The sequence below is a fragment of the Aulonocara sp. 'chitande type north' Nkhata Bay genome, linkage group LG4, assembly GCF_057382095.1.
Source record: "Aulonocara sp. 'chitande type north' Nkhata Bay isolate Kocher_YH1m ecotype deep benthic linkage group LG4, A_spYH_male_GT1.1, whole genome shotgun sequence".
Lineage (NCBI taxonomy): Eukaryota > Metazoa > Chordata > Actinopteri > Cichliformes > Cichlidae > Aulonocara > Aulonocara sp. 'chitande type north' Nkhata Bay.
Window position 1 is genome coordinate 3,413,808 of NC_141347.1, and position 15,453 is coordinate 3,429,260.

Here is a 15,453-nt window from a genome sequence, read left to right on the forward strand (position 1 = left end):
ATTAGTCAATGAAATGTGAAGATGAAAAGCATATTTCATGAATTCTGGGAATGTGAGTGTAAACCTTATAAGCTGGCATGATATCAGAGTCTGCGGGGAAGACGGCCTGTCTTAAAGTTGCAAGAAAAAGGTTGTTATACAAGGATTTAATTAACCGGCTTTCCACTCTTAATCTTTGACCTTAAGTCTAAGTCACATTTACAGACAAAAGCAGGGAAGAAAAACTTTGTGCGAGTGATTTCTCCAAAAGGTTCTGGGAGTGAGGTGCTCCTATTAAGGAGACTGCAATTGTTGGTTATAGAGCCCCCCTCCCCCTATTAGTAAAGCCATAAAAAATCTGTTTACTAGTCTTATCATCTTTAAAAAAGGCTGGCTGGTGTGAACTCTTCCTCAATTATTGCTCAAAACTTTTAGACGACCTTAAAAGAGGTATGAAGCTGGCAAAGGCTACAAAAACAAGACTTGGCTGTACATCAGTCCATGGATAGGCAAACTGCCCACAAATGGAGCAAAGTTCAGGACACCAAGAACACAACATGCAGTCCTGGCAGATTGGAAAGAACCCAGCGTTTGGAGTAAAATGTTTGCAGAAATCCCTACACTTAGCTTTAGTCTTTGTTCATGAAAAAGCACGTAACGTGAAGAGACAAAAGCTGAGCTTTTGCCTGACACTGAAAAGGTACTGCACCAAAACATCATCCCCACCGTGAAGTGTGGTGGAAGTAGCATTGTGGCTTAGAGTTGATTTCCTCAAGGCCAGGATCCTTGCAGTCATTGAGGGATATGGGAATTCAGAATTGTGTCAAAACATATAAGATTATAGGAGAATGAAGCTTCTGATCCTAAAGCACACAAGTGAACAAATATCAGAATGGCTGAAAAAGAGGAAAACTCTGGTTTTGGATGTCTGTGAAGGTTCTCAGTCATCCAGGTCATCGTAGTCAAAGGAGCTTGCAAAGAAAAGCGTCTGGACTTCTTTAAGTTGCTTGAAGACGTTTCACCTCTCATCCGAGAAGCTTCTTCAGTTCTAAGGTCAAATGGTGGAGAGTCCCAGATTTAAACCCAGTGGGAGTTTCACCCCACAGAGGGACAAAAGGACCCCCTGATGATCCTCTAATCGCCTGAGCCAAGGTGTGAAACTGGGTGTGGGTCCCAATCAGCCAGAGTTTCAGGTGTGTTCATTGTGAAACCTGGCCCCACCTTATCATGCGAATTCCTGAGGTCAGATGGCCCAGGATGTGAGTGGGCGTTAAGGCGTCTGGGGAGGGATCTCAAAACTGGATTATAGATGGCAGAGAGTTGGCCATTCCTGGGTATTCCTCACTGCACTCTACAGCATCTGGTTTTGGAATGATCAAATCAGAATTCTGACCTTTGAGATGGAGCTTGCTGTGTGATGAGAAGAAATATCGATGAACTGAACTCTCTCTCATCTTGATGTGCAAGTCTTGGCAATAATCAGGTTGTGTTGTCTGTAATTGTGACTAAGATGAAGTTTAATCGTCTGACTTCAAAACTCACATGTTATTGGTATACTGTCTTATTCTTGCAACTGTGTATATGTTTCATCTGGTATCACAGTCTGTAGGGGCCATGTATGCAGGTCTTTCATTGAGGCCCCTGTGATAACACTCATCCTCGCCCCTCCTTTCCTTCTCCACTCCTCCTTATCACTACTTCTCCTCTTCTTCTCTTCCTCCCTCTGACCCCATTCATCCTGATCTTCCTTTATCACTCTTGCCCTTACGTCATCACGCCTCACCATCCATCTTGCTTGTACTCCCTTGTTCGCACTCCTTCACCCATCTCTCATTCCATCCTATCTTCCTTTTCGACCTCCTCTTCCTCTCCTATAGCTCTTAGCGTCTCTGTTCCAGGGTACATCCCCAGCTACCTGGAGAAGGACGAGCCATGTGTAGTGTGTGGGGACAAGGCGACTGGGTACCACTACCGCTGCATCACCTGTGAGGGCTGCAAGGTACATAACACCTCTGTTGTATCAACATGGTGCAGATATTAGTTTGTCATGTATTATACACTCTGACAGCTCTGGCAGGAGGTAGAGGTGGCTGATCCAGCTCTAAAATGACAGTTAACATCACCACAAAGGAACTTATAAATCTGAAAGCAGTTACTTCAATTCTTTGTTATCTATATATCACCAAGTCAGAACAACAGTCATCTCAAGGCAGTTTATATTGTAAGGTAAAGACTTAATATAATCGAAAGAAAACCTCAATAATCACACAACCCCCTATGAGCAAGCACCTGGCAAGAGTGGGAAGGAAAAACTCTGTTTTAACAGGAAGAATCTTCAAGAAGGAATGGGTTCAGGGCAGAAAGGCAGGACAAAAGACACACTGAGGAAGAAGATCTAATGACTAAACACAGAGTGCAAACTGTATAAACATGTGGAGAGTGAAAAGAGTGAATGAAAAAAGTGTTTCATGGAAAGCCCACAGCGGCCTGGCCTGTTGGAGCATAAGTAAGCAAGATTCAGGCCATAGCGATAAGTTTTATCAAAAATGGAAGGTGTAAGCCTAATCTTAAAGGTAGCACACTGTCTTGTAAACTGATTTCAAAGAGCTACAGGTAGCTGAATAGTTAAGCGTGAAAAAGCTCAGTGTTCGAAACACATAAACGTGAAGTTGGGTGGGCTGCCCAGGTATCATTTGTGCTGTACTTTAGTACTTTTGCAGATAGTGAACAGTGTGATTTGTAAGTTCTTTCACTGCTAACGAGCTAGCCCCAGCCCGTCATGTCTTCTGTTGCCCTACCAGCAACTGACTTGTTCACTGTTATGATGACATTCAGCTGTTTCTCCAGGACGTCTCTTGTCTTGGACAGACTCCAACTCCAGCGCCATAGGCTCCCGCCGCCTCTGTAGGGTAAACATGAGAGTCTGCATAAACCAAAATCATGTGTCCCTACGCCAAGCTAATTGAAGCTGCGGAGGAAAATGGTACAAAAGTCCGTCGGCTCCCTGACGAGGCAGCTACGATTACTCCTCCTGATTATGTTTCCTTTCACCTGCATGTGCCTCCACTCCCACCTCACTCTATACATAAAAATTGCATTTACTTCTTTAGGAAACACTGAAGGATCAGTAAGAAAGAACCATTGTGAGCTCAATGTATTTTCGCAGCTAACTGAATTATTCTGACGAGGTTAGCTAGTTCCCTCAGGAGTCTTTTGTTCAATCCGGAGCCGAGCTGAAAGCTACCATCAAAATTCATTCTCCAACCTCAGATTTTAGTATGTTCAGGCTGTCTCATTCTTAATGCTTTGTATTAATCCACCTCAGTAATATCTTACACCATTTCTTTCACTCGTACTGATGCAGAGCTGTGTTGTTGTGTAGATGAAGATGAGCTCATTCTGTGCAGCTACAATATGTATGTAGTCAGAGAGCTGAATAGATGCTCTGCAGTGGAGAGGAGCTTTTTCTCAGGATAGCATACAGCAGTTACATAGCTCCCAAACGCCCCTGCAGTGTTGCTATAATTTGAGTATTATGCAACCTTTGAACCATGTTAACAAGCATTCATGCAATTTCAGTAGCAATAGCCTCTTTGTTACTTTCTGATCACGCCACAATCCATCCTACACAATTTAGGTTGTTAACGATCCTCATGTGACTGGGCAGCATGACTGGTTTAAAAATATTCAGTTTTTATTATTTAAAGGAAATCACTTTAGTCTTTATTTAGTCTGTTTGGTACCACAGTTGCTGTACTCCCAGCATGAGTAAGAATGACAACTTTGTTTGGGACTGATTGCAGCCCAAGATGAAAACGCATTTGGTGTCCTAATATACACAGTAGGTGAGTTTGACTGAAAATCTGTCACTACAGTTCACATCAGTGCTGTCAGACTGGTCTCAGTTCATAAAACCAATTAAAGTTGAGTTTGATGTGAAGTAGAATGGACCAGTAACACCACTGCCTCATAAGCTACGCCAAGTTTTCTTCTAATGTAAACAAGTGGTTTTTGAAAATGCTCATATTTATAAACCCTTTCCACATGAGCAGATGAGCAATCTGACACGTGTTTAGAAAAATAAGTGCAGTTTCACATTCACTCAAAGCAGCCGGCTCTTTGATAGTAAGAAGGCTGTAAAACAAGGATTCACACACAGGAAATTAACAGTTCCACCTTAAATACTCTAAATGTTGTTTAAAAAAATGAGTTTCTCAGCACAAAACAAGAGTAAAAAGCCCCATCCCCCTGTGCACTGCAATTTTACAAAGCACAGCCAAAGAGTGGAAAGATTGGTTCCTTCCATTCTGTGATCGGGCCTCATGTCTGACACGTCTGATAGTGTCTTTATTTGTCCCTTTTGATTTGTGGGCTACAGAAAAACAGCCTTTTATGATGTTTAGAATCCAGGTGTTTAGCAGTTTGACATTCAGGGGAAAAATCACTAAAGGAAGCACTCATCCCCCCTCCCTTCCAAACGCCTTCGATGCTTGTTTCCTGAAGGGGCAGCACGGCGGGTCTGTGTGCCGCGCTGGAATGGTAGCGCTGTGCAGGGTGGCTGCTGTGTTCGCTTCGGATTACTCCTCAACCCCCACCCACCCCTGTGGCTTGTCATGTCTTCACAATGTTGTGCTGTGGACATTTATGTGCTTCTTGTGCAGAGGAGTTTTTTTGTTTCCTGTTCTCATGCTGTCCTACCATGGAAGCATAGCATGAGTAGGGGTCTCTTTTTTTCCTCTTGTACTTTCCCCAGTGTAGTGTACATTTCAATGTTTTTTTCTGATTCTACCAATCTCTGACCTGTATCCCCATGTAATGTTTGTGCTATATGTGTAAGGTCGGGGGGGGGTCCTATTTCACTGCAGGGCAACCTGCATGTGACGAATAAAGCTTTGATTGATTGATTGATTGATTGATCAATCTCCTGTGTCAAATACAGTGATATGTGCCATACTGTACATTAGTGAGTTGCCAGCAGACTCCTTGATGGCTGGCACAGAGGTGCTGAGAACTGATCTATTATCTGAGGACTGGCAGCAGCCCCTCAAACTGGCTGCAGTTATTCTCAATATAACACACTCACAGGGAAGCAACATTTAAATTTAAATGTGTTTCCTCAGGCAGAAACACTTGTTTCGTATTCACTTAACTTTCAAATAACAGAGTAACACTTCCTACCTCGCTCCACTTTTGGTTCAAACCAGGTCTTTGTAAACCACGTCTGCTGTGTTATTCCAATCGAACCGTCTCGTGTAAAGCTTGCGAGAGATGTTCAGTCATGCCATCAGTTCATTACTTCACGATTTTTGGCAAGCAGGATCTTGGCTCACAGTCACCAACATGCCTTGTGATGTGACTCATTTAATGAACTTGTTTTATTGTAATCAGAACACAAGAACATTTAATTGGTGGATTTAATTTTCACAACAGTTCAATTCATTTTTATTTATACAGCCCCAATAACAGCAACAGTCACCTTAAGGCGCTTTATGCTGTAAGGTAGAAACTACAATAATACATGCAGAGAAAAACCCAACAATCAAATTGACTCCCTATGAGCAAGCACTTTGGTGAAAGTGGGAAGAAAAAACTCCCTTTTAACAGGAAGACACCTGTTCCCCTTTCCTTCTCCTCAGGGTTTTTTCCGTCGGACCATCCAGAAGAATCTCCATCCGTCCTACTCCTGTAAATATGAAGGTTGCTGCATCATCGACAAGATCACGCGCAACCAGTGCCAGCTGTGCCGCTTTAAGAAATGCATCTCTGTGGGCATGGCCATGGACTGTGAGTTTTTTTTTTTGTTTGTTTTTAAGCTCGTCATAGATTTTAGAGAAAAGGTAATGATTTTTAGTTCACCGAGGTTCATTTATTTAAAAAGCAGCCTTCTTACACAAAGGCAGATTGAAGGTGCTGTGCAGAGAAAGTAACTCACACTAGAAAGCACAACAGAAAAGTAAAACAAAAAAATTACAACTAGTAACTAGTAAAAATAAATATTTCACATAGAAGTAAAAAAGTAAAATAGATTGTGTCTGGCAGTTACGGTGCTAGTTGATTGTAACTTCTCAGTTTTATCTGCTGTGTTGGACTTTTAGAGCCAGAAGTTACTCTGTTTAGAAGAGAAGGTGATTAGTTGTTAATCTGATAATGCCTGCAAGTGTGCTTAGCTACGGGCATTCATCAAATGTACAAGTGCTGATAGCTGCTAACCAGTGCTGAGTAATAAAGTGATAAAAATACTACAATTTTACTCATCAAAATCAAAATGTTCGCTGTGTTACCTCACAGAGAGTCAAATTGTTGCTCAGTTAATTCCACTAAAATGTTCCAAAAGACAGCAGGAGCACAAACAGGGTGAAGAGGTCCAGTTCAGAGGCTAGAGTTAGCTCCCTGATTTGTGACACCTGTCAAACCCCTGCACCAATCTCAGCATCCAGATGGATTGATTAAAAGAACAGAAGAAGAAGAAAGAAATCATGCACTGTGTCATTTTTATGTAAAGTGAAGCTATGCAGTAGTTTTTGCTACTTTTGTGTTGGCTTTATCTTTTTCGGCCCACGTGAGCAGTGCACATTGTTACAGTGTTTGGCAGTAGCTGTGCCTGAAGCTGTGCTGGCATAATCATCTATAGCATCTATAAAAATCCTTCATAAAACAAGCTAACGGAGCTTTGATTAGCATGAGCTAAGCTAGCTATCGGCATCTAGCGTTGTTCGCATACAACTACAACAATCAGTCATCCTTATCCTCAAGCACAGAGAGGGAAATATTCATCACAAACAAAACAGAACGATGGATCCACAGCCCCATTCAAAGTAAGTGAGAGGCAAGAGCATCGAAGCGTGAAACCCGTGCATGCGTGGGTAGCCTGAGCCTTTTGTTCTCACATAAAAACTTTGTACTGGACTCTAATTTGAGATGAACAGTACACCCTTTCAAAATTTGCCAAAAACGTGTTACTGGGTGTTCACACAGATTTCTGCACAACGTTGCAGTCTAACTAGTTAGAGTGATGAATAATGGGGAACTCTCACATGCTCATCAGCATCTTTGCAAGTGCATCTGCTTGTGTGGATCTAGGGAAGGGTTTGTTTTTCCCAGGATGTTTAAAAAAAACCTCGCACACACATTCAGAATATTTGTAGCATATTTACTTTATGTTTGTTTTAGTATTTGCTTTAGCAGCATTAGTGCTTTAAATTTGTAAGCCATTTACTGCAGTGGATTAGCAGAGGAGGAGACTTCAGTCACGTCTGATAAACACACTCAGTGTCACCAGAGCTCCTTGCAAGCACGAGGATGGCAGTGTACACAAAAGTAGGTGCTTTTATTAGCACTGAGTGCGTAACCAGGATATCATCTGTGCAACCTTGTATGCAAGCTGTTTGTGCCTTTATACAGCAGCATATATAGGATTTTACTACAAAGTGTTATGCAACAGAAGTAACATCTATTTGTGATTATTCTCCGCTTCTGTTGTCATGTTTGGAACACGTTTGCTAAAACTGATTTAGCCCGTGTCCTTACAGGAAGGGATTGATTATTACTGACTGAATGTGCACAGAGTACTCATGTTGGAAGAGAGCTGTGATTATAGGCACTCGGTGAAAGAGTCATCCAGGCGTAGTGCATAATTAGCCTATTAGCAAAGTCCTTTCAGTGTAAAACCTACGATCAACAGCTACTGCATTGGAAAGGTTTCCAGCTCAGCTGTAGACAAACGTATCAGAGCTCCTCGGTCCAATAATGCATGTTCACTGTGCCTATTTTTGACTAAACTGGCAGGCTTTCATCTCCCACAGAAAAAAGAACAATTCCATGTTACTGTGTCCTTCCTGCCCCTGTCCCTGTCTGATAGTGGTGTTGGATGACTCAAAGCGCGTGGCCAAGCGCCGTCTGATCGAGGAGAATCGCGAGAAGAGGAAGAAAGAGGAAATGATGCGGATGCTACAGACGAGGCCAGAGCCAGACACCGCAGAGTGGGAGCTGATCGGGATGGTGACCGAAGCCCACCGGCACACCAACGCCCAGGGCTCCAGCTGGAAACAGAAGCGCAAATTCCTGGTAGGCTTTTAGTTGAGTGGACATCGCCTTTAGGCTGAGCACTGTTGCATAAACTAGAATAGAAATCTTTTCAGAGAACTGAACATGACACTGCTGTAAAAAGTGATGTAAAGCTTTGCAGAGTTTTACATCACGCTGTTCGTCTGTGTCAGCTGTGGCTGTGGCACACAGCCCGTGGAGGAAACCGAGGTGCCGTTTGCACCTTAATTGCCAACAATCGCTCTTTTGCGTCATGAAAAAATGTATTTATTACACACAGATCTATTCAATGTGACCGAGAAGGATCCCGTGCAGGAAAAAAAACTTCCAAACGGTCCAATAATGACTGCCTGCACACCCAAGGTGCTTTAGAGATAACAAATATGAAGATTATAGAAAGCAAAAATGTAAATTATACAGCAACAGAGATGGAAAAAGTATAAAGCATCATCTTAGATTATGAAAACGCAGCAGAAACTGCAAAAAAAATTACATAACACAGATCTGGGCATTTGAATCGGGCTGCTGTTTGGTCCTCACAACAGCTCCTTCCTTTTTTCATGTAGCTCGTTATTCCAGAATTCAACAGCGCCTTGAAAGTCAGTTCCACTTCAGATATCAAACATCAACATAAAAGAAGGCGACTTCTTTTCATTTCAAAAGAAGCCGTTTTGAGAGCTCTCCTTTTCATCATGGCCAGCTTGCTCTGTGGCGTCCCATGTGATCAGTGTAACGTGCAGGCGCACGTGCTTTAAACCTCAAAAGGTTACCTTGACGCAAAGGTCAGATGTTTGTTACCAGGCAACAGTTCCATGAAGGTAAAGACGGCTTTAAAGTTTTTAACAGTCTTCAGGTTACAGTTCGATTCAGCTCACTTTTATTTATGTAGCGTTCGCCAGCAACTGGAAATAATTTCTTAGGCATTGTGCTCATATTACAAAAGAGCGAACATTCATGTGCTTAAACTAAAACAATGCAACGACTGTGATGTGATTTGCATCTTGCACACACCGCTGAACAGTTGGCATCAAAGACCAGAAACATGCAGTTTTAAATATTTGTTTCCGTTTTGTAACATCATAACGTAACATTGTATATGCTGCATTTACATTTATATTACATCGTGTTCTTCTAAAGCTGTAATCTCCTAAACCGACTCCATTTTTCCTTGAGCTTCTTTGATACGCCTCCTCTGCAAAGAGAATCAACCCACACCTCATTCAGCAGATATTTCTTGTGGTATTTAATAGTTGAACAATGTCTCCTTTCTAGCCCGATGATATTGGCCAGGGTCCTATGATGCCCACTTCAGACGGAGATAAGGTGGATCTGGAAGTCTTCAGCGAGTTCACCAAGATAATGACCCCTGCCATCACTCGCGTCGTCGACTTTGCCAAGAAACTGCCCATGTTTTCAGAGGTATGTGGTATGCGTGGGGCTTTACATCACTCTTTGTTTTGTATTTATCTTCAGTCTTTGATTCTGCTTGCACATCACGTCAGTTTTCCAACTTTCCGATCACTCTCGCCTTTTATGCAGTGATAACTTCACAAGTCAGGATCCTCTGCCTTGGATGCTGTGTGTGTGCTCCAGACAGACTCGAACTTTTCTTCACATCCCGCTTACACAGGACTAGATTTATAGTACAATAAAACAAATCTGCTTTTTATGTGGATATCTTTAATATGAAACATTAGCTGTAAGATGGATTTCGTCTGCTATCAGTTTGCAGCTGAACAGGATTAAGTTAGCATGCAATCTGTTCGTGATGACAGAGTTGGGATAATCGCAAAACTGTTGCTGTTTATATACACAAAAGTTTCAATTACACAAAATTTCACATTAGTGGCGTACATTCCAGTCCAGACAGAACCTCATCAAAGAAAAAAATCAGATATTTCTCTTTAAATTGTGACATATTTGCTGCAAGACTGCAATTTAACAGTAAATCACATAGACTCTTATCAGTATTGCTTTTATGTAGGAATATAAGCAGAATACAACCAGCTGAGTCAAATCTCTTATTGAAAAGAGATGCAGACGAGTTGCAGTCATCAGCACAGCCTGCCTCCGATTGACTGCAACGTGTTTGCGTTTGTTTGCCGACAGGTCGCTTCCCACCAGGCAACCTGTGCCATCAAACTGTTGCCTGCCATCAAAATCATTTTACCGTGAAGGTCATGTTCTCGTGCAGCTCTGGACTGCTTCCACTTCTGCTGCTATTTCTAGATCACTGCCTGGAAGTCCCGTTCTGTCCCTTGCAGTTGTGCCTTTGCATTATATGCTGGATCTCCTCCAATGTGTCACAATGGCAACTCTTCAACTTAACTTTCCTTCAGCTGGCCCAGTGTGTTGCCTTCTGGCTTGGATATCATGAACTTTTGGGTGACCCCAGCTGTCATCAACAGAAATTACTCTTAACATGAAAGTCGGGTAACAAGATCAGTTAGCAGTACAGATTAAAGAACCTCAGTAAATAATGTGCAACATTTAACTGAAGAGGCTTCTAAAAATCTGCGATGGTATTGTTTAAGTTTATGCTGCATTCAGTAAGAGACAAGTTTTAAGAGAAACATCAGCAGCAGTCTGATTTCTTACTCTGTGCCCCAGGAAAGGTTTCCAAACCCCCATTTCAGTCTTTTATATCTTTTCCCAAAATGTCAGCTCACACAGTACCTAAATATAGCCCGTCTACTTCAAAGACAAGAACAATTCAATCCAGCGGCTTTAAAAATGTGTCGCTCTCTCGAGCTTCCACTTTTACTGAAATTAACACTGTGAGTTTCTTTATTGTCATTTCTTTAAATTCTGATTTCCACTTTGAATTTAGACGGCTATAAATGATTTAACATTGTTATCTAAACTACACGTGTGCATACTCTGGTTTCACGGTAATGTTTAAAGGCAGACTGTGAGCGTAGCTCGCCGTTAAAACACTAACAAGCTCGTTAACCTAAGCTGGGTCTTTTGATTGGGAACTTCCTCCATCTGAAGCTTTTGTCCTGCTGCGTGTCAGCTGGGATTACACCGACTAATCCACCCCACACCCCCACCGCTGTCTCCCTCTCTCTCTGTATTAAGTGGTGACTCACCACTTACTGATATTGCTTTGCTCTCTGTGCAAACGATCTGTGAGCAAGTGCCATCGCATGTCTTCCCACCTAACTGAGTGCACTCATCATGTATATTGTAGGGGCTTCCTGGTTACATAAAGGCAAAGGACTTGTTGTGACTAGAATATTATAACCCTTCAACTCTTATAATGGGGTGGAGGAAAAGCAGTCCTAATCCATTTCACTGTGTGTTTCTGTTTGTTATTGTGAAAGAGTCGGGACACTGTGTCAATGTAAATAAAAACTGAAAAGATCATTGCAGTTGGTGTAACTTTATTTTTGTAACAAATTGCTTAATGTTGCTAGCTAGCTTTTAGTTACTATTATATCATCAATGTCTCAATAGTTTAGAAAACAAACACAACTGTTGACTTCCAGGACAGACTTTTCTGATTGAAGTTCAGCATTGTCTCATTTCCTGACAAGCTCAAATCTTGTTTCCCAGCTGCCTTGTGAGGACCAGATAATCCTGCTGAAAGGCTGCTGCATGGAGATCATGTCACTGCGTGCTGCTGTGCGCTACGATCCCGACAGCGAGACTCTTACTCTAAACGGCGAGATGGCTGTGAAACGCGAGCAGCTGAAGAACGGCGGGCTGGGCGTGGTGTCGGACGCCATCTTTGATCTGGGCAAGAGTCTAGCACAATTTAATCTGGATGACTCGGAGGTGGCGCTGATGCAGGCGGTGCTGCTCATGAGCTCAGGTGAAAAACGAATATTGTTACCATCGTCTAAAATCTGTTTAAGAGAAAAGATGTGATGTTTGTCATTCGACACTGGTTTTGTTAGATTTCAGGTTGTATTCCCACCACAATCTTTACACTGAAAATATATTCATATATGAACCAACAAGTGAGGATTTTTTTTATCTTTTGTGGTCTTATGAAAGAACACAATTTCTTTTTCCCTGAAACATGTTTCAAAACAAAACAACAATGATTTTTTTTTCACATTAATGCGACACTATGTTGGAAACTAAGTCACTGTTGCTACATCACACAATGAAATTGCTCCACTCACTGAGTACAAATCAGCCAATAATAGCAGGATTGATTTGTCTTCTCTTTTTTAATTTTATGGTTTGGTAGGTTTAAAAAAACATTAATAACATTACTTGATGTTAAATCTCAGGTGTGGTGGTTCTGACCGTCTACGAAGTCAACCTCAGGATTATAGTTGCTGTATGCTTCTGCATGCCACTTTGCAACCCCACTCCACCTGGCTCTTTTGTATTGCTTGTACAGTTTTAGTGTAAATTATTTAGTGCTTCAAATGTTCCACATTTTATCGTTTTTTACAGATTAATTTAGCAAATTATTAAAAACAAAAAGCTAAAATATGTACATAAGTATTCACAGCCTTTGTTCAGTACTTCGTTTAAGCACATTTTGGGGCATTTTCTTTTGCAGAGTGTCTCTAACTCCATCAGATTAAATGGGGAGTATCACTGATCACTGCACAGCTATTTTCAGATCCCTCCACAGATCTTCAGTCAGCTTCAAGTCTGTACTCTGATTGGGCCACTCAAGGACATTCACATAGTAGTCCCAAAGCCCCCCTTTGTTATCTAAGCTATGTGCTCAGGGTCATTGTCCTGTTGAAAGTCTGAGGTTCAGAGACTCTGGAGCAGGTTATCATCGAGGATGTCTCTGTACATTGCTGCATTTATCTTTTTCTGCCTGCTGCCAAAAACATCCCAACAGCATGATGCTTCCACCACCATGCTTCACTGTGGGGATGCTATTGGTGATGAGCGGCGCCGGGTTTCCTCGAACACAATGCTTGGCGTTCAGGCCAAACAGTTCAATCTTTGTTTCATTAGACGAGAGCATTTTCTCGTTGTCTTGGAGGTGTCTTTTGTCAACCTCCAGGCGGGCTGTCATGTGCCTTTCACTGAGGAGTGGCTTCCATCTGGCCACTCTACCAAACAGGCCTTATCGATGGAGTGCTGCAGAAATGGTTGGCCTTCTGAAAGGTCCTCCTCTCTCCACAGAGCAATCCTGGAGCTCTGTGGTCACGCTGAACGACCATTGGGTTCTTGGTCATCTCTAAGGCCCTTCTACCCTGATCGCTCAGATTGGCCGAATGGCCAGCTCTAGGGAGCGTCCTGGTGGTTCCAAACTTTTTCTATTTATGGATGACGAGGCCACTTTGCTCATTGGGACTTTCAATGCTTCTGAAAGTTTTCTGTACCCTTCCCTAAATCTGTGCCTCAATACGATCTTGTCTCAGATAATTCCTTGGACTTCATGGCTTGGTTTGTGATCTTTTCAGATCATGTTTAATCAACTGACTTTACCACAGGTGGACTCCAATCAAGTTGTAGAAACATCTAACAGACGATCAGGGAAAACAGGGTGTACATAACATGGCAAAATGTGGAACAAGTAACAGGAATACTTACTTTCTGCATGCACTGTAAATAATGGAGTTGACTGCCTGTTGTTTTCTGTGGTGGGTCTTGCTGCTGCTTCTCCTTTAGTCTCTCTATATAATTACATAGAAGGGCAGAGTGCCCTCCTGACAGAAATCACATTTTCAATTGTTTTCAGTCGTTAAACGGGAGATAGCTGGAAAGAATAGCAGACTTCTGTTCTTCCACTCTGTAAGGAGCTTTCTGACAACATTCTTTTGTGTCCCAGAACGATGGCAATTAGGCAACTTTGCAGTTTCCAGTGCGTTCATGGTCAGTCCTTACACTGGTGCAGGTGGAGCTTGCTCATTGCCATTTAAAGATATTTGTAAGGAAGTTATTTGCTTCCCATTTTTCAATCATTTGTAGTGGAAAAAACCCCACCATGGGACTGGCCCTGTAGTTTTAGTTCTGCTCTAATGCTAAAAGTCTACCATGGTACCTACAGTTTGACGGACTTTAACCACAGACATAAAGCTGATCACACCGGCTTTATTTGCACACTGATGGAAAAGGGAAAAACACATTAACTAAATTCCCACACTCCCTAAACAACCTGAATGGGAATAATCTTGTCTAATCTGCTTTTAATCCTATCACCACACAGCCCTAATTCCTAGACAGTCACTGTCTCTGAAGCTGGGCCACAAAGCCCCACTTGAGGTGGATTTCTTCAAAGTGTGAAGTAAAAGACACCCAGATGCAACCTTAACAGTGTTGGGGAGTAACGGAATACATGTACCGCCGTTACGTATTTAAAATACAAAATATGAGTAACTGTATTCCGTTACAGTTACCGTTTAAAAAGGTGGTATTCAGAATACAGTTACTTTGTTGAAATAAATGGATTACACTGGGGTACTTTCCTGTTTCATTTTGTCGCGGGTCAGGACTGTTTGGGTTTGGTTTGACAGCTACGTTCTGTTGTTCCAGGCGGCAGCGTTACGGTTGCCATGGTTACAGGGCGACGCTCTCTCTCTCTGCGACTGTGTGTTTCCTGGGTGAGAGAGCGCCTTTTCGTTGTTGTTGTTGTGCTAAGCTAACAGGCAGAATGCTACAAGCATAGCTCTAAAGAATGTAGCATCATGGGCAGTGTAGTCCGTGCTGCAGGGAGAATGGACTGCCATACACGTTATGTGTCTGTGAGCGAGGAGGGAGAAAAAGGGGAGTGGAAAGGTAGGAGCTGTCATCGAGGAAAAACGGGAGCTGGAAGCATGTAAATATAATAATAACCACTGCAGCCAAGAAGAGAGCCTGACGAGCCCAGTTGTAAGTAAGCTATTAAGACTCGACTGTACACCGTGTTCGTGTTTTCCTCCGAAAACAACAAGTTCCGTTGGAGCAGCCTTTCAACGCCTCTCTCTGTCTCTCGCAAGAAAAGTTGACCCACACAACAAAGTAAAGCTATTTTTCGGCTACGAGCCGACAGGGACCCCGCCGTATTAGTCAGAGGTCCCTTTACTACAGTTCGGAGTCGCGGACCTTCAGTAACAGTAATAAATCACACAGCAATAGTACATTCACGTTGTTGTAAAAAGCATGATAATATATTAAGTAATCCAAAGTATTCAGAATACGTTACTGTCATTGAGTAACGTAACGGAATACGTTACAGAATACATTTTGGGGCATGTATTCTGTAATGGAATACATCTTAAAAGTAACCTTCCCAACACTGAACCTTAACATTGATTATATTAGATGCTTATTCACAAAACCATCTGCTATAAAATAAAATGCAATAATAGTTTCTCATAAATCTCTAATTCTCTGTTTCATAGTTGAAATGATGTAACTAGTGTGCAGTGATACACTCAGAATAATATCTGAACAACACTACAAGGGAGGGACAGACAGTATCGGCATGATTGATAGTTGGAAAGCAAAGCACTGTGCATCACTGCA

The 15,453-nt window shown here is 42.2% G+C and overlaps 1 protein-coding gene across 7 annotated transcripts in view; it reads left to right on the top strand.

Annotated features, from left to right (window-relative positions):
- The window catches only part of LOC147331753 (thyroid hormone receptor alpha), a 117,929-nt gene that overhangs the window by 93,107 nt on the left and 9,369 nt on the right, over positions 1–15,453 (top strand). For 5 of the 7 annotated variants that reach the window (XM_086287964.1, XM_086287962.1, XM_086287960.1 and 2 more), the window contains 5 exons: positions 1,857–1,978; positions 5,616–5,763; positions 7,838–8,043; positions 9,295–9,441; positions 11,581–11,839. In XM_086287964.1, the coding sequence (XP_086144090.1) occupies positions 1,857–1,978; positions 5,616–5,763; positions 7,838–8,043; positions 9,295–9,441; positions 11,581–11,839 (882 nt within the window). The remainder of the gene's footprint in view (positions 1–1,856; positions 1,979–5,615; positions 5,764–7,837; positions 8,044–9,294; positions 9,442–11,580; positions 11,840–15,453) is intronic. The other 2 variants (XM_086287965.1, XM_086287967.1) reach the window with 1 other exon arrangement.